This window comes from Rhipicephalus microplus, chromosome 4 (assembly GCF_043290135.1).
Source record: "Rhipicephalus microplus isolate Deutch F79 chromosome 4, USDA_Rmic, whole genome shotgun sequence".
NCBI classification, from domain to species: Eukaryota; Metazoa; Arthropoda; class Arachnida; order Ixodida; family Ixodidae; genus Rhipicephalus; species Rhipicephalus microplus.
In genome coordinates, this window is record NC_134703.1 from 197,360,922 (window position 1) to 197,382,676 (window position 21,755).

Consider the following 21,755-nt stretch of genomic DNA (forward strand, 5'->3'; position numbering starts at 1 on the left):
GTTTTTAAATGTGATAAAATCAATGCCTAATCATAATGTGTGGCATCACCTCATCCAGAGTGATCCACCTGAGAACTTAGGAAAATTCAAACTTTTTGATAATTCAAACAAAATTCAGAGGTCCTTTCAAGCTTGAATTATTGAGAGTCGACTGTATACTCATGCAGAAACACTCACTTGAAGTTTTGAACGCACGAGAGTTTATACAACAGTCTAATTTGTATTGATAGAAAATGTGTGTTACGAAGGGGGTGGAGGGGCGATAGCGAGACTCACCTCCCTCCGACCCTCTCAGAAACTTTTTTCCAAGTTCCTGATAAAGATACGTTGACCATTTATGAGTCATACCATTAAATAAATGTGCTTACTTAACCTCAACCGCTTACATCTGGTATTAGAAGTTATGAGGTCAAAAGGTGTCACTTAAAGGTTCAGTTATGAGATATATTGTAGTTGAACAGCATTATTACTATGATCAAAAACGACAATTATATAACATACTCAGCCAACTCGCTCACATTTGAATAAAGCCGGGAGTTCAAGTGAGTCCCAGTGAGAAAAACTTCAGCGAGCCGGAACCGGAGTGAGTCCCTAGGCAAAATATAATTCATGAGTGAGTTGAACACTTTTCGCCGACTTATGCAACTAATTACAATTACTCATTTTGGTAGTATTGTTAGTTACAGAATATTGCCATAATTTCTACACGACATGAACTAGTCACCTAACAGGCATTATTAGGCAGCCGTTGTGACACTCGAAATCGCAACTGAAAAATTGTGTTGAATATTAAAAATATTAGTATATATTCTATAATGTAATGGACTGTTCTGAAATTTTATGTTCGTAATGTCATGCAGTAAATGGTTGGCTTCAATTATATCAACTTGTTCGAAACAAAATGAGCATTTAATGATATCGCAACAAGGGAAGAAGTCTCTCCGCTTACACTTTTTACCAAAATAAAGCTAGTCACACAAATAATATGCAAGTGTTCAAACATAACTTCACCTTCAGTTCTGTACAGTGAGACTTGCAGTGTGTGATGGGCATAGCTTAGAGTTGCTTCCTAGTGATGACATAAAACTGTTGGGCTGTTGCAGAACTCGTATACAGCCTCCAGGAAAGCACAACAACGTTTAAGTAAATACTAAATGCATTTATATACAAGCTCAACGGTGCCAGCCCGGTGTTTTAAGACAACCAGCTTGGCAAAACTCTGAACAAAAGAAATAAAACACTTTTCAGGTGTGTTTTAAGGCAATGAAAAACCAAAGATTAGGCAGCAGAAGCGCACATTCTTATCAATGCCCGTGGTCTATTTGCATTTATATTAGTCCACGCATATAACACTCTGCGTGTAACACAGCTGAAGCTTCAACGCATGCCCTGCCGGCCCAGTTCACTCCGTCATGCAAACTACTTCACACAAACAGCGCTGTAGCTATTTGACTTTTCTTTTTTCACAGCGCTATCAAATGCACCGAACTTTGATGCTTCACACACACGCACACGAAGACCTTCAGCAATTCCCTTTTTGTGAGGTCGTTTTAAAAAAGCACTTGAAGATGTCCACGATGCATACAGGATCCTCTTCACATGATTAACCAAGTGCTTTTCCACAATAAGAGTTCTCGTAGACCGCACTGTTCAATCACAGTCCCACATCAGAATCACCAGTGCCCTAATATGGAGATTCTAGAAGGATAGCTTATAACACCAAGGTCTACCGTCCCGACACTGGAGTGGTCTGAGTCTCTCCTCCTTGATCAGCAGTTGCTGGTGACGGGGGGTAGTGCTGTCCATACAGACCTACACAGAACAATCCGGAAATGCCAACAAGCACAACGGTTGATGAAGTGTTGAAAAGCTCGCGGTACTGAAAGTGCAGCACCCACAGGATGCCCAGTGTTGCCGCAAACAGTGGCCACATGAGGGCACCCAGGTTGAGGTCGCCCTCGCCATTGGAATTGGCCGATGAAGTCTCGTTCTGCACAACAGGTGTTGTCGAGATATGGACGTGCACAACACAGCCATCGCTAAGGCCACAGGACGAAAGACGTGCATTGTCATCGCGGAGCTGACCTCCGTTGTAGATCAGACGCACCAGCCGTTGCCCTGCCAACTCGGCAGCGAAATGGCGCCTGCAAAGACCAAAACCACCAACGTGAATTTCTGTAAAACCGATGTGTTAAGCAACCTCAAATTACTTGTCCACAGGGGTAATTGAACTGTCCCATAACGATCCACAACTACAATAAGTTCACTCTGTAACAGAACTCGAAAGAAAACTGGGAAGAAACAGCTGGGCAAGGATCACTTAATAACAGCACACTATGGATGTTAATATTCATCATCTTTTGTTGAAAAAAGGTGAATTAGTAACAAACGCGTGCAGGCCAGCACTGCAAAAGAAGAAGTTGGAAACGTTGATTGGTGTTTGGTCTGGTTTTCTTGCTAACCAATAGCGTTCTTTACATCTTTAGTAAGCTATTATGAATTTTTTCTGGAGTTCTCTCAAACAGAACTTGAACATGCGCTAAAGTTATGATAATCCACAAACTTATGTGCTTCCAGAGTAGCTTACCATCATTTTCCAGAGTAGCTTACCATCATTTTCACTTTTTGAAAGTGCTCAACACCAGTTTCTACCCCTTGGTTTGATCACGAATTATGCAACACCATACACTTCTTCATCACTTGCACTTTCTGAGGAGCTCAGCACAACTTTCATGTAGTGCAGAGACGATGCTTTTGACTACTCCTGAAGGTTTCCATGGCATCATTTCCTTTTACAAAGTCTATTTGCAGACCATCAGTCTGGAGCAGATTTTTACAACACTATTCTGAGCACACCTAAGAGTGTTGTAGATCGCCGTAAGCTAATCATGAAGCATTACTTCTAACCCAAACAGGCTTCACCGAGCGATGGTGAAGCTAGAGGACAGCACTTACATCCCAATCAGAATCTTACGGGGCCCTGAAACACTTTTTCAAATAACCATGGAATAAATTCGCTGGGAGAGTTTAATGCCTCACGAATTCAACACCACAAAAATTTTTAGAATCCGTCCAGTGGGAGTGAAGTTAGAAAGGTTTGTCACATGCTGCAATTACATTCTCTCATCCAGACGAAAGCGCTGGAAGCTAAGCAGGGAGAAATGGCAGGGCCACAGAAAAACGTCGCGCAGGCCTCGTGATCTTGAGCACTTTTTTTCCCTTTTTTTTTCGAATGCGCAGCTTTTTCAATGTGATCGTGTACGCACGCACGGAAAAGTCCTGCAACGATCTCTGTAACGAGCGAGCGCACCACGTTTAAATCAGCCAATGGCGTGCTACATGTGATTTTTCAATACATGGCATAATTTGTTGAGAGAAGAGAAAGCGAGCAGGAGAGCTATTCTTGATGTACCCACTTTGTGAACATGTCCACTTTGATGGAGAGCATTCAGTTACTCGAAAGAGCAGTGAGCCGTAATGTCATAGCACTCTAGACAACGTTTATGTACCGCCAGCACATTCTCAACATAAAGAAAAAGTGGAAGAAATACACAGTACTGGGACACTAAAAAAAAAAACTTGATGAGTCTTAACTTGTGTACAAGCAAGTTTAGGTGTCTGACAATGATGCAGGGAATGTGTACTTCCATGTATATTAGGCGGGCGGTTGCATGAAACATAATTTAAGGGCTAACGTGAGTGAGTTGATGCACAGCCTGCGAGACGTGTGTCCAAAGGTGGATCTCTGGGGACAGCATTCATTGCAGTGAAATGCATTCCATTCCTTTGGTTCATGCAGAGATTTGCACGAGCTTTGCGACATTAAAGGGGTATTGACATGAAATTTTTCCCCTTTAGTTTTTTATGTCAAATGATTAACCAAGCTCCCAAAAGCATAGGAAATGTATCGGCAAGCATGAGTGTGCCTTTAAAAATGAATTACAGCATGCTTTTGGAAAGCTCGTTTTGGTTCCCACAATACCCCGATGTCACAACATGGTATCAGCAGCACCACCAGGCAGTATGTAGTATGTGCACGGGCAAGTTTTCGGGACGTATTTCCGTCTGTGAGTTGCTTTTTCTATCGTCTGCTGTGCACTGGATGTGTGGCAATTGTCGTGGCAGCGGGGCGCAACATTAGAATGGCATCAATTTGAGGTGCAGGTTCTTTGTTGACAAGAAGTCAATCAGCAACTGCACTTTGCACGTGTACACGTTCGGAGTGCAGGGCAGCGAAGAGAGTAAACTCCACTTGGTTGACATCCAGTCTCTGTCCAGCCGCGGCGCACGATGTCGACCAAGGTTTGTCTCAGTGCCGGATCGAACGAGAACCGGTGGAACTTGCACCTATTGTTTCCCGTTTCACTGGCGCAAGACCTTGCAGGGCAAAATATTGATGCCATGACGACAAATTCGATATGAAACGATTCCTGTGCCCTTGTATATCTTGTATTCTTGTGCACATACACTATTCCAAACTCAGCTAGCTCGCTTCCCAGGTATGCTGGATGACAGTGACCGCACCACTGCACAGTCAGATGATCAACAGGGCGACGCGCAAGGCACTATTTTATTGTGTTTTGGTGCTTGATGTCATCACAACTTGTCAGACTTCTGTGTGAAGTCACCAGGATTAGTACAGTAGCCTGACATCAAGTTAGTGTCGATGTTGGTAGGTGCACCCCAAGAAAATTGACTTCAATATTACAATAATATATCTTAGCATTTGCTGAGCGTTACACTTGCTCACTGTATCCAGGAGATTTGTATGGCAGAGTAAACTCGCCTCCGAAAAAGGTGTCAATACCCCTTTAAAATGGCGTTGCAGGAGGAGAACAGGAAATAGACGGCATGCTGCTCGCCAAGCTCCAGCCAATCAGGGGAGGCCGAAGTGGGCAGTCTACAAGGTGAACTCATCAAGAATTGTGCTGCAGATTTCTTGTGAACTTACAATCTAAAGGTGCTGTTTCTAAGTCATATGCATTGGCTGTGTAACCAATCTGGCATGCCACTGCGTGACATCACAAAATTGCACGCCAAAGCATATGACAATACTGATTTCACTGCTTTGAAACTGTGCTGGATGTGTTTCTCTGCGTGTCCTGGTACACAACGCAGTAAGCACATCACCCTTGCATTGTGACCATAAATCTTTTACTTGTGCGGTACACAACTTGAGCAACAAATCAAACGCATATGAACACCTAGGAATAATGCATAGCGACCATGATGTCTTCGAGGTTGTCCAAACTTTTCCACATTTTTCAATTTACTTCAATTTACTTCAAAAATTCAATTTTCGAATGTCTCGTTTGGTCACAAGTTAAGGCTGCCACAATGCTGTGTTGCTTGACTGCAAAATTGAAGGATTCAATTTAAAATGTCTTACTGCACCAAATGTGCTTAAATTTTGCCACCTTGTTGTGCAATACGTACATACAGGTAACCTAGAAACATTGGTGTCATGGCCCACTAAAGACTGAGTAAGCCTGTAAGTAAAATTAGCAACTCAATCTTGCTGGACAAATGAGCAGCGAAAAGGAAAGAGAAGGTGAAAGACAAGCAGTCACCTTAATATGTCTCTCTTTTTTTGCATTTGTCTTTGCTTTGAAATGAGCCTCTCCACAGATGAGACAATTCAGAGATGATTGTTCCTAAATGGTGTAAAGAACACAGCTTTGACAGGCTTAGCAGCCCTATTGCCAGTTTTTAAAAATTGTAGTGCATAGGGAATGCTTAAAGAGACCCACAACCAATAATTACGATACCCGTTTTCTTTAGTGCAACAGAAGGCTTATCGCGTAGAGCTTGTAATCATGGAATGGTAACGCGGAAGACACCGCAGAACATTTATAATCAAAATTTTCATCCACTGTTTGCAGCATGTCTCAAGGAGACATGCTGCAAACAGTGGATGAGATAGCGATTATACGCCAGTGTAAGGCCAGCAGTGATGAAATGTGAAGACCTAAGTACAAACACGTACTGTTGTGTTTGTCAAGCCTGCTCTCTTGCCACCACTGTTTTCTAGTGTGCTAAATTATCTTACAAGAGCTACAGGATTTTCCGGGGGCTTCTTACGCAAGTACTTTCGGTCCTGCACAGGTCCTTATTTCGAATTTAGCCAAGTCTTCTAAAAACGAAACGCACGCCTTTAAAAAGGATCAACAATTCCCGCATAGTAGTTCACGCATGGCCGTAGTTGAACGGCTTCAATATGTCATCTCTTGACAACTTAAGCAAGTTGGAGGAACGAATTTTGGCTTGCATGCGACCGCAAAATTTGGACCCCTATCAAGTAGCGCCAGAGCGACATGCTTGGACGGACGACAGCGGTAGCGATGAATCAGGCGGGCCGCCACCATCACCTCTACTAGCAGCCCGCATGAAGCAATTCTCTACAGAGCAGTAGGTCGGCGGCATTTCGCGCACCGCAGCGATGCATTCAAAAGCTCGCGTGCTTCGTCCAAAGCGCCCGACGTGACGAGAATTGAGCTACTCTGGAAATGCTGCGGGGCCGCCTGCATGCGCAACTGCACTCGTTTTCCTGCAGAGGCCACGAAAGTAGTGCCTCTTTTCATGCTGTAATTCTTTTACCTTGAAAGCCACATCGGAACAAACGAAAACGAGCAATAACATACATATTCGAAATTTAAGCCCTTATTACGGTGTGCTTTAAATAATCACAGCAAAGTTATTAGGACTTCCTAATTGTGGTTCATGGCTCTGGTGCTAGGGGCAAGACATGCCAGTTTTGTTTACCTTTGAACGCAATTTAAAAATACAAATCCTACTCACATCGCGAAAAGTATGCTGTCACCTGTCACTCTAATTCATGCTATTCTTTTCCTCCGTAATATAATCACCTGTTCAGGCCAGTTGTGGGTCCCTTTAAGTATCGAATGCCACAAAGTGATTAGCACTACAGGAAAGTATCAGGCTTTGTTAATACAAAAACAATGTTCACAGGTGAGATAATGGACCACAGTAGCTGTTTTAGACAAGCTGCAGAGCAGAGTCAGCATCCCGACAAGGAAATTATTGGGGCCACAACCCACTCTCGATGAAAAGACGGAATGAGATAGACTTTACTAAAGACCCTTTTCTGAAACCATAGCACCAAAATGGGGGTGCTCGAGGAGGGTAGTGATTTGGGCTTGTTGGAATGAAAGCATGATAACATATAGTAGCGTATATAAAGGACATGGACAAAAGATAGGCCCATTCAAGACAACACAGCGGTAAGGACAAAACAATACGGGCCCTCCACCTGACACACTGTTCATGACTAATTTCGTGACCCCTAGCAAAGAGAAAATGGGTACACAGGCTACCCACCTCTTGAACGATCCAACAGTCTCGTCTGGCATGCCCCTAACGCAGCGCTCGGTGTCATTCAAGTATTTGAGGCGGATGGCGAAGCCCTCCTCTTCTCGAGCTGCCGGCGCTGCTTCGTCGGTGGAGTGGGCCGACTCTTCCCCGGAGTCCGGCTCCACCGGTTCGACGCCGCTGATGCTCTCGACGCGAGCACTCCTCTCGATGAACTCGAGCCGCCTCTGACGAACGACGTCGGGGCTCAGCTCTCCTTCCTCGGTGCCGCGTTCCTCGCACTCCTGCGGCAGCAGCGGTCGGGAGTCGTCACCGCGGTCTCGACTGGCTGAAGAAGAATCGCTCGTCGCAGACTCCACCGCTTCGCTACTGTCTCCAGGAGCGAGCTCAGCAGTCTGCCTAGGCGATGCACGAGCCCCAAACGGCGCGCCGGCCGTGACACGGGCATTGCCATTCTGCGCTGAGTTGACGTCCCGCCGCGTAGACTGCGGGACAGAACAATAGGCGCCAGTGGGACAATCAAGGTACGGCTTTATGTTGACTAAATGCGGAGCCATCCGGTTTCAACCTAAGTGTACGAACACAACAACCGTGCGTGTTTAAAAAAAGAAAACTGAGTAACATTCATGTGGCGTAGTGAAACATCAACGATTAGTACATGTACGATAGAACACCCATCATGTCTTGCCCTCACGTGTACGGTTTTGAAGTGTGACGAACGTGACGCTGGTATGAAGCACTACAACTTACCTGATTCTGTGCTTCACTGCGTGCCCGAAAAACCGACTGGATGTAGATGGCCACAAGGAGACCGACAACAAATGTCAACGAGACGGATGCAAACAGCAACACCTCGTCGCCGATTCCTTCGATCAACGTGGCACCGGCCTCGGACATCTTTACTGCAGAGAACAGTAGAAATATATAGGCTGCTTGCCGCTATCCGTTTGGGAGCGACTGCAGAACCGCACAGCTGATGGGCAAACGTGGTGAGCGCGGAGCACGCGCATTTATGGGCGGAGTGCTGAGGCAGCACGTTACCAGAGAAAACTCGTTACTTCAACGCGGCAATCAATTTTTTTTTTTTCGCTCGTGCAGCAGGCGACAGAGAAACGCGGTGTCCATGCAAACTCGCCGATAAAGTTCAGCAGGGAAGCGGTGAAAGATTAATGAGTACGAAGAGGTCGTGATGTGTACTCACCGGATTGTCTAAACTAAAGACATACTCTTGTGGAGCATAGCTGCGAAGGCAGACAAGCGTGCCAGCTGACGAGCTGCTCTTCAAAATGCCGGGTCTGCGAAGTTAGCGATTGTAACAATTTAAACCGAGCTACGTTAAGCCAATGTTGATCGCGAACAGACAAGCGATGATTGTCGGCAATGGTGAGTTACCTCGGGTTGGAGGGTTCGTGCCGTTTGTGGTCGGCGCTGTCGCCGCGCGTGCTCTCTCTCTAGCCTCGACAGAAGGGTTTGGGAGCGTTGTGAAGATGGCCGCGCACATCGCTAGCAGAAAGCGGACGTAAACTCATGTCATTATAATATTCACCTGCCTAACCACGCGTCAGCAATGGTTTTACGCGTGCTTTTACGGTAAGACTGACAATTGTTCGCGTTGTAGCGTGCCGCTAACTTTAACCGCTTGCGACTGTAAGAAAACACCTTGCCAATAGTGGAGGAGCGTTGCTCGCGGCTTATAATCGTTCTCATTTTGCAGATACCTGCTTCACAACGAGCAGCTAATTCAAAGGGTGAGCTCTACTGGTTTATTAAATGGACTGTTGCTGACATGCACGTATAGCGATCTTACATTAGTTTCTGCGTATTCCTTTCAGCTTGCAGATTCGTATCCTTTCAGACGTGCCGCACAGCTCACAGCTCACGTAATGCTGCGTGGGAAAGCGCTCGGTAAGCTACCGCTGCTGTAGCCTCGATTTATTTGGTGTGATGACTTGCTGGAGCAACTGTTTCTCCGAGTATCGCTTTAGATAACAATCAATTTGGGCAGTCTGTGTTGCCAGCGTAAGAAAAAAACTATTATTGCAAACGAATCAATGTCGCATACATAAACAGGGACATTGTTGAATGGCTCAGTGGGACAATTATTCAATAGCTATGCTTTATAGCAGTGCAGGTGCACGGCACAGCGTATTTTGGATGCGGTGATGCTTGTGTTATTATATGCCCTTTGTTTGAAAAGAGCATGATTGCAATATCAGAAACACAGACAAAATTGACGAGTCGGCACAGCTGCATTGGGACTCGCAGAGTACAAAACAAAAAAGAGTGACAAAAAAAAACGCAAATAAAGGTCTGGAGAAATACTAGCGCTGACTTTAAACTAAGATTTATTAAGGTCCACACGTCTCATAAATACTATTGCAGTGCCAGTTGTTCCACAGATTCCTCAGCAGACTATCAAAAGCGAAAGTACACATGTTAAATGTTGAAAAAAAAAAGGAAGGGATCACTTTACAACTGGTGAATAACATAATAGCAGCACCACCTTGTTTTCAGGAGGTTACTGGTGCCTGTCGCTTGTAACTCCCTTCTTCCGACTTTGTCTTTGTTGCAATATCCAACGAGTCAACATTAATCAGAATCACCCTCACAATGGTGAACAGTTTGCTACGCATGTGCCTTCAAAAATTTACGAGATGGGTGAGTTGATATGAATGCATTGTGGAAAGTTTATCAGTACACGCACAACATTATAGGAATGGTTTGGGGCACTGCCAAGGTGAGTGCCAATCGCCCAAACACACATCTTGGAATGCTTTCTCGCAAGCATTCACTGATATTGCACTAAAGTTGGCATTTGCATAAATTGCTTGATCCGCATCCTGCTTCAAAAATAAGTACACATATAATAAAACTGCTGATCTGATTTAGAAAGCCTGTTCTCGGTATGGCTAACGTAATTTTGTTCTTTAAAGAAGCCTATGCTATAAACTTCATAAAGCTGGTTTTATCAACATGAAAAATTTGGCTGATCCCACTTAAGGAAGGAAGTGGACCATGTAGTAATTTGTTTATTGAGCGGTGCGTTATGAACTGACGCTAGATATATGTCCAAATGTTGCATGCACAGACATATATTGAACAGTTGTAGATGTTTATATAACCAGTTTGCACTTGTGCAATGATGCCTTCAGGAATATGAGTATTAGCAACACATGAAGCGATAAGCTGATATGAAGCACTGTTGCTCGCGGTAATGGTAGTTCTGGACACTGCTACATAAATGCACTTAAGCGCATCGCCCCTAACTACAATTAACAATAACCCGACGAGACAGCTGTATCATAGGAGAACATGTGTAATGTTTATAAAATTGAATGGCCAGCACTGCAACCACAATTGACGTTTCACAAACATTTGGGTCTATTTGAAAATTAGTTCTTAGTCCTGGCATGGATCTGTGGTAAAATGCTTGATTGCCATGCAAAGTGCTTTGGTTCTATTCCTGCTGGCGCCCTGACATTTATTATTTGCATTCGTCAAGACAACGCTGCTGATGTCAGATTTTTTTAACGCCTCTGCATTAAGATTATCCACGTGTGTTCTCGTCGTTCTATTGTAGAGTGTCAATCTGTGGCACATACCTCCCAGTGGGTTATCCATAATTAGCTATCCACTGTATCCACGACCAAAGAAACCTAACCTATAATCGCGATCATAATGAGCAAAAATACTTAGTTGATGCAGTAACACTTGTCACGCTCATTTTCGAGAGAAGCTAGCTGTACTCATCATGGCATATTTGTTAATTGACTCATCTCAAAAATGTAAAATGAAGAATGGCATAACATACAAAATAACAATGTTTTGAGATCACTGTGGATGCTTCGAAATAAAGTACTGACAAGGCAGTGGTAGCTGCATATGCCAGTACACTCAGCAAAGATTTTTACAGCTGAAGCCGTGAAAATAAGAATGGCATCATGCACACATATGGGGTCACTGCATGTGGGAGTGTTGTCCCTGACAGCTGAATGCGTTATGTAGCTAAGCACACACCACATTTGCATGATGACTCACAAACACCATATATGTGAGACAACGCAGTTCGATTGTGGGAAGCAATGAAGCACTTTTAATGTTCATAAGCTTACCTGTTAGCTCAGGACACATTTGGAAGGCCTTACTTTTGCCAAGTGCTTTAAATGTGTCGTACGTGCTATCTTTGAATAACCAATGCAGATCCCTAAGGCCATACTCGCAAGAATCTAGAATGACCAATCTCTATCTTTTCACATCAGTGGAGGTGTATTGAAATAAATTTTTAAATATATGGTCAACTTACTTTTGAGTAGTGAAGTGTCACAAATATGTGGATGATGGTGATGCTCCTTGGAACATTGGCACCTACCCACTCTGGGGGATTGGCCATGAGTCGGACAGATCATACATACTGGGTTAAACGATCAGTATTTATTGAAAGCAAAATATGTGTTACACCTTTATCTTCCTCTTTCCCATTTGTGGATCTTTAGAATGCATTTAATTTCCTTCATTCAGTCTCACCGTGAAGAAAAAATGGAGCTGTTCATTCCAGTAAGCAAGGATACCATTCACAGTTTTTACTATTCATAATTACATGTCTCTAAAACTGAAGTACTTCTAAATGATTAATAGCTTTTAATTTCCCTTGCTAACGTAGCAGTGGTATTACAGGGAAGTGTTACCAGATATACCATAGTGTTTCATTCATTATTACCTAGAGGGGAATCGGGTGCTAGTGTCTACGCAGTCTCCTTCAGTGGCGCTTGTACCCCCATGGGAATTACGAGAAGTACAGGCTTCCGATCTGCTTCAAATGGATCAGGTTCTTGAGATTCGCGACGCTTGTTTGCTAAGTGTAAAAGAAAGTGATATGAAGTTATGTCTAATTGAATCTTACTTCATTTTTTTCCATGCAAACTTTAATGCAAAAAGTTTTTGTGACTAGGCGGTAAATGTGAAACCTGGACGAATTTAACCACCAGGGTATGCATTGATCTGCCGTTGCATTCCGGATTTGGCATCAAGCTTTAATGAATTATTCTTTACAATATTTCAAAACAAAAATCCTTGTTTCGCCCTCAAAAGCATGCAATATCTATTTATGAAAATAACAGCACAGTATTAAATGAGAAACACTAAACATTTCATCTGCTGCGATGCCAGGTGCGTCTATTCAAGTGGCCTGCCCCTAACGCATCTCTCGTTTTGTTGTGAAGTCGAGTCAGAAGAGTGTGGCGATGCGTCTACTTCGCGTCGCCGTCGCTTTGCAGTTAATTTCAACGAATTTTGGCAAGACGCATTGACAACATATGTTAACTCGATGTAATATATCCTACACTGACATGGGACGCTACATCTATGCACAGCGGGGAGTGGAAAGATGCTTAAACTGTCAAACACGACTTATACAGTTCCAGCGTTGCAGTAAATTGAAAGGCGTAGCAGTTTTCAGCCTCTTTGAACAACAAAGGCGCAGCTTCAGTTCTTTGCACCCACCCTACTACCCACTCTAGGCTAGGCGAAGAATGAAACTGAAACTAGAAAAAGATCAGTAGACAGTTCGCTGGCTAACGCGATCCAATCCGAAGCATGTACTTCCCATAATTCCCATGAGGGTACACGATCGTAGTGCCAGAATCCTCTCTAGGTATTATTGTATTAAGCTCTATGAGATATACATATACAGTGTACTGGTGTTTAAATGTGGCAAGTGGGATATGAATGCATTGGTTATAAAGTTTGTGTAGCGCAAGCGTGGTGGAACTCCTCAAATAATGAATCAAAACAATTTTGGGCTTAGGACTCTAGCGATGTATATATTCATGTCATTTGCATATCGCTGCCTGCCTTATTTCATTTCACAGGGCAGGAAAGCCTTGAGCTGATGTCAACATCTAACCTCCTGAGAGCACTCATTGAAAGGATCGGACGAACAACTGAGAAAGCAAAGGATATTTCATCGGATAAAGTGAGAAAGTTAGAGGTGAGCTGAAGCATGTAGCATTCAGTCGTGTTGCCTGACTGTAGTGACCATGACGATAGTTATAGTGCGAGAACAGAACGACGACAAAGAGAGAAGTTTTGTCGTTCTGTTCTCGTGCTATAACTATCGTCGTGTCATACCAACTGGCCCCAACCGCCACACCTCTATGTAGTGACCAGTCTGAAAAAGATGTGCCCTACCACCGTTACGTGCGTGAACATATGAAAACGGAGACACTGCAGATTGGTGCATCCACAAATAAAATTTAACAACAGCTGAAATGCAGTGGTCTTTTTTTGGGGGGGTATATGTTCTGCTCAGACAGTTCCAGCTGCTGCCATTCATCATGTCTAGTTTTTCGGGACCAACATGCCATTCTCATATTTCTCTGGTGCTGTTCCAGAGCCAAACAGCCTTTTGGCTGGGGGACAGCACTGGTGAAATTGTAATTTACTGATCCCTCATGGTTTATGACGTGTGATTGATATATCAGATCAGGCAGTCATAAAACACTCACCCATTTTCAGACCAATCATTATGATGTAATATCTACAGTTGATTGCAGACCGGGGAAATACTTATTCCCCCTGACCTGTGTAAGCAAGTAGGTCAGGGGAAATGGTGCTCTTCCACTTTGCTGTCACGTCCCCTCTGTCTACTTTTCAGGAGGCCATAAAGGAAATGAAGAGGAAACAAGGGCTCTAGGAACTACCTTCAGTGATTTGCCTGATCTTGACTTTCGTAACTGATGTAGGTTATACTGTACATATAGGAGCCAAAGGTATGACTAGCAAATAAAAAATTGACATTTCCTTTTTGTGTGTGTCATTGCAAAAACAACTTTCTGGCAAATTTATGTGTTTTGTTTTCTTGTACTCGCCAAAAAATAAAGGGTGGGGGGGACTTTCGTACAGAAGTAGTGCTTCGAATATTAGGTACGTTTACAAGATGGCCCTGGTTAATTCATAGACGCAATGTTTGCAATCATGTATTTGGCTAGCGTGTTTTCATTTGGTGAAACAGAACTAATTTTACAGTAAATGCCAAAAATATCTCATCAAGCACTGTGTTGTTTCTTTAATAAAATCGCAGAAGTATAAAAAGCATTTATGATATAGTGTAAATTGACTTTCATAGCGGTATATCAGTATTTTGTGCTGTCGGAACACAAACAACAAATTTAGAAGATACTGTACCCATCATCTGGCAACTATGGGATAGCTAAAGAATTGTTGAGTATTTCCGCTTCTTGTTTAGGCTTGACTGCAGATGACGCTTTGGGCGCTAAAGGCCCTCAAGCGGCGCCAACTGGCGTTTTGTTGAACGGCGACTATAGTGACGCTACTATGAAACGTTTTCGCTTCGCGTCTGTCTGTCTGCGTCCGTGTGCTTTCAGCACGCTCGCGTCTGCCGCCTTCACGGGACTACTGCCGAAGTGCCGCTAGCGGCCGGTGTGTGCTTGTGTCTCATCAGCCGTGCTGCGTAGGGATGACGGTGCCAGAACTTCGGTGCATGTAGAGTGTTCTGTCAGTGTGTGCTGCGATGGAGTGTTTTGTGGTGGCCTTATGATCAGCGCTAGCGATGAACAACCGAACGCAGCCGTACTATAACAACTCTCTGGCCATTCGGCAGGAGATCCAGCGCTTTGAGAGCGTCCACCCGAGCATTTACGCCATCTACGACCTTCTGGAAGTCATTCCGGATCCTTTGCTGGCCCAACAGATCCGCGAGCACGTCGTCTGCATCGAAGGTGAGTGGTGCGCGTTCGGCGGCGAGCAGACGAGCAACCAGCGAGCGAGGCCTAGAGCCGTCTCGGGCGCCGCGACCAAAAAGGGCTTCGACGGAATGCTCGGTGCTGGGCTCCCGAGATGATTTCGTTTTCGCCTCTCTCCGACTACCCACCAGACGCGCTGAGGACTATACGGTGCCAGGATCGTCCATATCACGGAGCATACTGCCGCGCATCGGACGTTGCAGTACACGCTCGTCCTGAGCAATGCATGAGCCACTGCAGTCGCTTCGTTGTTGACATTTTGAGGGTTACATTTTTTCCGTGTTGTGTAGCGCGTGCGCAGTGCCACAGTATGCCTGCAGCCTCGTGTGCAAATTAACACACGGAGTGAATGGGCTTTGCACCGCGACGCCGTGTTGCCGGAAAGGCCAACTGCACCGAAGACGCGAGACCCCTCCCCCTTGGCCCGTGTTGGCCGAATATTATTTGCGTCGCGTTTGTTTGGCGCGGGAAGGCTTCAACGATTTTCTGTTGATGCCTCGGCAGATTCCTCGCGTCGAAGAACCGGTTTCCTTGGTCCGGGCGCGGATCAGCTGTAATCTGTGTTCACAGTTGTGTGTCCGTAGTAGGCCGCGAAATACCGAGGGGGCGTAGGGAACGTGTGGCATGCCGGTGTTTATGTCCGACGGCGCACGGTCGTCCGATGCGTGTCTTATCTGGGTCGACCGTCCCTTCGGTGCTCTAATGATCCACTGCGGTTGCATTTCGACAGAACACGCTGCGTGCCCCCTCAGTTCGTCCTTATTAAATGTCGGCGCACTCGGCGTGCACAGCTGTTCCACACTACGACACACCGTCTATCGCTTCTGCGGTTCAGTCGCCTGGATTCCCCCTGTATTACTGAATTGTTCAGCTTGATACGACGACGCAGACCAGCCGTGACAGTTGATTTCCAGTTGCACAATGCATGTTACTTTACGCAGAACTGATCTGTACGTAAGCTAATTGGTTGCAAGCCCCGAATTTTGAAAGCGTGTGTACACGCACACACCCAAAAGTAGCAAACACGCATTTGGGGGAAATCGGATCAGCTCCTTCACCGAAACGAAATTGTGGCTACGGCCCGGCTTCACTAGTTCTGAGCGCGATTTTGGTTGTACACATTTTGAACCTCCACACAAAGAGTGCATGTGCTCTGCATGAAGAATAACGCCGGGGGAGACGAATGGCGCTAATGAAGTGAATGCGTACTTTGGTCGTTGTTGGAAGTCCTTCGCTGAAATCGGTTTAGGCGGCAGTGTTTTAGTCTGGCAATGAATGAGAACACCTTTTGTCTGCCGAAAGCACTTGTATCGGTCACCGTAGCTCGCCTCGTATGAGGAGGGGGGGAGGGGGTATACGTGCAAGTGATCGGCGTGTTTGGGATGTGTTATCGATTGTATACGCACGTACCACGTGGTTCAGCAATGTCTGTACCACATAGTGACGTAGCATCTTTTCGGTACATGCCGCTTGTAGATGCTTTTCAATGACCTGGCTGGGAAGTAACGCGTATGTAGTAAGTTTAAGTGGTAATTATAATCAGCTATTCCCGTCCAAAACTCCTAGAAGATAGGAGAAAAGTGGTAGTCGCTTCCCGCAATAATAATTACTTTTTATGGCAAACATCTGAAAATCACTGAAGTCATCAGTTACTGCGGTAATTAAAGAAACTATTTCTGTAATTAGCAGTCAGATCAAATGACATAATCGGCGCTCCTTTTGAGATTCGGAAAAGTGGACGCCGGGAATATCAGCGCTGTGATGGAATCCGATCGGAGCACTGATGGGTTTTCGGACTGCGCTGGAGAATAACCGCGGCAATGGGTGTGAACAGTGACGTCATGCAGGTCGTCCGCTAATTGTTGATGTGCGCTTTGGTGTCAGTTTTGCTGATAGAGTTGCTCGGATTCGATTACTTTTCCATATTTATCAGTGGGCTTTTCGCTGCAAGGACTTGGATTCTCCCATTTAATCCGGCTGTCAATTAAAATAACGCTTAATTTGGTATCTTCAGTTGCTGGTGTAAACATCTCTAGCGATTCTCGGACGTCTAACCGTCACATGAAAAGTAATTATGAAGGCAGCGAGCAAATATGGTATTTCCCCGGTACTTATTCGGACACGCTTTTTGAAAGACTGTTTTGTTGGCGAAGAATTCGTAAAATATTGGTCAGTTGTGGGCTGTACAATCTCGAAGCGGAGGACGTTCTTTTTTTTTTTTCGGATTGAATAAATGCGTCAACGTTAGCGTAAGGTATTGTGACCTGGCAGGATCGGTTTTTCGGCGTTATTTTCCAAGTTCATATTCTCATCAGAATCGTTTTATTTCGTAATCAGACTCCGAAAAATACAGATGTTGAGGGCCGTGAACTAAAAGCCGCAAAACGGCTTGACGAGGTCCACGGAACTTGGCGCTAGCAGGAAACAAGGAGCAGCAAGCATCGTCCTTCGACCCGAGGTTATTTTAACATATTGCATAAATATTTATGACACGTCTATTTAGACGTGTTATTACAAAAATGTTATGCAACTGTACATAAGAAGCGTATCTTAATTAGCATGCGGTGTCATGTCGTCAACGCAGCGCAATAAGCACCGCGTTTTTTTTTAAAATTCCGTATCTGTGCATTTTCTTAAATAAAGAAATACACTGCTCAATACATACGCATTGATCTTGTGCCTCAGGTATGCGTAATATTCGCGTTTTTGTTGACAATGTTCGCTCGTATGAACGCAGAAACCAGATCGAAATGGCTGGTCGTTGAGAAAGGAGTTAAACTTATTCTGCTGAATCGGTTGACAGACTAAGACAGGAGGACAGACACACAGATAGGCAGGCAGACCAAAATTTATGCGTTGAAGTATCGCAAGAAAGACTATCGTCTTAAAAAAAATGAAATGTGACGCTGCATCGAGTGAGCGAAGGCAACACGTGACGTATTTAATTATTTAAATGTGTGTTTAAAATGTATTTAAAAGCGGCACAATGAACAGATCATTGGCCGTACTTGCTCAGTATACAACTCAGAGCGCAAAAGTTTCTGTTTTATTTCCAGCCCCCTAGTTTGTTTTTTATGAATGTATTACATTGAGAGCAAAAGAAAGCTAACGCGGTGTTTGACTTAGCATGACGTCACACTGACCTCCCACGTTAGTGCCTATGGCGGCCAGCGGTGCCGCATGGTAGCTTAGGAGCCCAAGAAAACTAGGATTTTAAACGGGTGTCAATAATTTATACAGACTGAATATTGGGCCGAAATATTTAAGAATCGGCATACCTTATTGAAGCAGGAAGAATTACAACTGACATCTTTGTTTTCTTTTCCTATATATATCTTGCTCTCCTCCTCACGCTTCGCAATCCGTGTAAATATCTCAAGAGTCGATTCACAATTGAAAGCAGTGCAGTATATACGGTTGATGACGCCCATGTTTGCCGTTCCACTTTGTCCTTGACCACCTATGTGCTGTTGTTACGCCCCGCCGTGGTGGTCTAGTGGCTAAGGTACTCGACTGCTAACCCGCAGGTCGCGGGCTCAATTCCCGGCTGCGGCGGCTGCATTTCCGATGGAGGCGGAAATGTTGTATGCCCTTGTGCTCCGATTTGGGTGCACGTTAAAGAACCCCAGGCGGTCGAAATTTCCAGAGCCCTTTACTACGGCGTCTCTCATAATCATATAGTGGTTTTGGGACGTTAAACCCCACATATCAATGAACCTCTGCGCTGTTATGCGCGTGTGTAGCTGAGTGTATTCTTCCCTTTAGGAAATAATACACTATAGCGGCTGCTTGGAAAGATGGGAAGGGCAGTGAAGGCGATAAAAATAACCCACTCGCTAGCTGGCTGTCGTTTAATGCAGACTGAAATGTACTGCAGAACTCCGCGTTGCCTGTATTGAAGTATATGCCTAATGACCATTGAACGCGAGGCAACCGCCCGCAAAGTGGTGTCGCGAATGCTCATCTGCAGGAGCACCGAGACGTGCAACCCTCGGTGCATATACTTGAAGCGTTGATAACTTATTATTGGCTACCCTGGTCGACTCGGCAAAAAAAGAAAAGAAAAAAAAATCTGGTTCAAGGTCGGGAAACTTGTACGACGCTTGAGCTTCGCCTACACTGTAGCGTCCTCGCCTCGCAAGCCAGATGTCTCAACTTTGCCGCCGGAAAATGAACGTCACTGCTCGTACCATTGGGTCCTTGAAACTATCGTAGAATACCTTATTGCAAGTACAATTGCTCAGTACGCGAACCTACGCAGCTTCTCATTTTTTCGGAGTTCCTTACTGATGATACCGGTGAAATATGTCTCAACGCTTTGTAATGTGTGGGCCTTCGAAGCCCATGCTCGTTGCGCACTTGATGGTCTTGACTCCAGGCGCGATTCTACGCTTCTGCCATGCTACACTACATGCGCTAAGGAGACTCTTCCCAATATACACGATCATTCACATAGCCCCGCCGCGGTGGTCTAGTGGCTAAGGTACTCGGCTGCTGACCCGCAGGGCGCGGGTTCAAATCCCGGCTGCGGCGGCTGCATTTCCGATGGAGGCGGAAATGTTGTAGGCCCGTGTGCTCAGATTTGGGTGCACGTTAAAGAACCCCAGGTGGTCTAAATTTCCGGAGCCCTCCACTACGGCGTCTCTCATAATCATATAGTGGTTTTGGGACGTTAAACCCCACATATCAATCTATCAACGATCATTCACATAGCCTGTTTCCGAAGTTTATATATATATATATATATATATATATATATTATATATAAGTGGTTATAACAGAAGAAAAGAAAAGAAAGGTGCCGACCCGTAACTGTCTCTCCTTACGAGGACACCTCAACAGGTCAGCAGAGGAATGGGATATGGGGAATAAAAGATATAGGGAAAAAGAAGGAGGGATAAAAAGAATAGAAGGAAAATAGACGGAGAAGAAGCCAGCCAACGAGAGAAAAAAAGAAGGAGATCGGAAAGTGGGGATCCGGTCGAAGCAATCCAAGGGCGGGGTGCCACAATGCGAGAGCTGCACGGCGTCAGGAGACCGCGGAGGGCGAACCAGTCGGCGGGAGCTACGCTGAAGTCGGAGATCGCGAGGGCACAACCGTCCAGCTTGAAATCCTGCGAGCGAATCCGAAGTTTCAAGCAGTGACCGTTCTGTGGTAGAACACCTACTTGTAAAGCACAAGACTAGTTTCTCTCCAAAACCGAATATTTCTAATATATACTTATTTGCAGCTGTCTCATTGTTTTCATCACAAACAACGCTGATCACAACTAAATACGCCGGCACCGCAATTTCTTGAAAACGAGATTTTTAAGGCTATCGCCCAAACAAGTTTCCCAGGGGATGAAAACGGTTCGTCGCTACGAGTGCTTGTACGTTTCTGAGATAAAGCGTATTGAACAATGTCCAGAGGACGTTCCAGGCTGTATGACCATCGTAATACAGTTACTATAACTATTCCGATAGTGGGCTAAATGTATGCCAGTTACGTGCAGTCATTTTAGTACTCTATTTGTCCGAAGACACCCATGTTTTTCAGGGTTATGTTGATATTAGAAAATTTCGAGTATATTTAGACAAATGTTGTCATACTTGATTCGGGCTTATATCGAATTGTCGTTCTCCGAGATGCGAATATTTTTTTTAAATATAATGAAAGATCGGACGAAACCTAATGTGGTTATGATGCATAGGCACGGTGGAAATGAAATCAATAAATGCCGACCAAAATGTGAAAAATAAAGGGAAAAAAAAAACGCGTCAATGTGCAAGCCGAGATGTCATTATCTTTTAGATAGTCTTTGGCTGACGTTCGTTTATAGCGTGCCATTTTTCGAATAGGTTACGAGTGCTAAAAAAAAAATTCAGATTGTGGCCTGAACACTATTGCTTCAAAAGTGTCATAGGTTTCGTCAGCGCGGCGTATACATAATACCCCAGTATCCGTGCAGTATCTGGAAGTTGGCCAACGATTGTTCGCACTCCGAAGAGGTCTGTGCATCGAAAAATGGGCTTGTTTCATTTTTGGGTTTTACGCGAGAAGTATGAGTACTGTTCATATTTCATGTCGACTGGAAAGCTGTTCGCCATTAGGGAGGCTTGGTTGGCCTGCGGCACCATGGTGTTCAGAAATCGTGGCTTCCTGAATCCGCTGCAGCTGAGTAGAGGCCAGAGCGTCGTGACAACCACGGCCTGTTTCAGCCAGCTAGGCACAGCTGCTGCGAGGGGTGAACGCTCTCTGGGCGCTGCCGTTGAACACCGCCGTTTGTGATGCCTCGCAGCTAGCGTCGTTGCCGACGGCGCCGCCTTGCGCTCGGCGTTCACGGCTGGAGATGCCAAGGCTCGCGGCGGTCTGTATGCGTTCGTGTTATGGCGCTTGAGCTAGGGAAACTTCGTGAAATTATTGGTTCATTCTGAGCGATGCTGTCATTAAGGTTTTGATGAATGCCCATTTAATTACGCCGGCCAAGTTTTGTTTTTTAAGTGTCAAGAGTTTCCTTCCGCTACTTCAAACCGAAGAGAGCTTGGGGCGAGCGAAAAATTTAGCAGACCCCGAAGATTCGCCTTTAGGAGTTGAACGCGATAGCGATATTATTTTATTTTATATTATAGAGAAGTATAATGATATCCTCTTCCTAGTGCGTGCTTCGAACACTTGGTGCATGA

The 21,755-nt window shown here is 44.9% G+C and overlaps 3 protein-coding genes across 3 annotated transcripts in view; 2 read left to right on the top strand and 1 right to left on the bottom strand.

The window, feature by feature from the left end:
* Positions 1–887: 887 nt before the first annotated feature.
* On the bottom strand, positions 888–8,800 carry LOC119172542 (uncharacterized). Its single transcript, XM_075893912.1, has 5 exons — positions 8,722–8,800; positions 8,531–8,624; positions 8,080–8,231; positions 7,339–7,814; positions 888–2,144 (listed from the first exon to the last, which is right to left on the bottom strand). The coding sequence occupies exons 3-5, from the start codon at positions 8,224–8,226 to the stop codon at positions 1,727–1,729; spliced, it is 1,041 nt and encodes a 346-aa protein (XP_075750027.1). The 5' UTR covers positions 8,227–8,231; positions 8,531–8,624; positions 8,722–8,800; the 3' UTR covers positions 888–1,726.
* Positions 8,771–14,127, top strand: LOC119172543 (protein NCBP2AS2 homolog). The gene is made up of 5 exons (XM_037423696.2): positions 8,771–8,919; positions 9,044–9,077; positions 9,162–9,234; positions 13,197–13,315; positions 13,982–14,127. Exons 1-5 carry the CDS (start codon positions 8,897–8,899, stop codon positions 14,018–14,020), a joined length of 288 nt encoding a protein of 95 aa, XP_037279593.1. The 5' UTR covers positions 8,771–8,896; the 3' UTR covers positions 14,021–14,127.
* Positions 14,128–14,750: 623 nt separating this feature from the next.
* CenG1A (Centaurin gamma 1A) overlaps positions 14,751–21,755 on the top strand; it is a 339,755-nt gene continuing 332,750 nt past the window's right edge. The window contains exon 1 of the mRNA XM_037423691.2: positions 14,751–15,065. Coding sequence (XP_037279588.1) covers positions 14,897–15,065 — 169 coding nt within the window. The 5' untranslated portion in view covers positions 14,751–14,896. The remainder of the gene's footprint in view (positions 15,066–21,755) is intronic.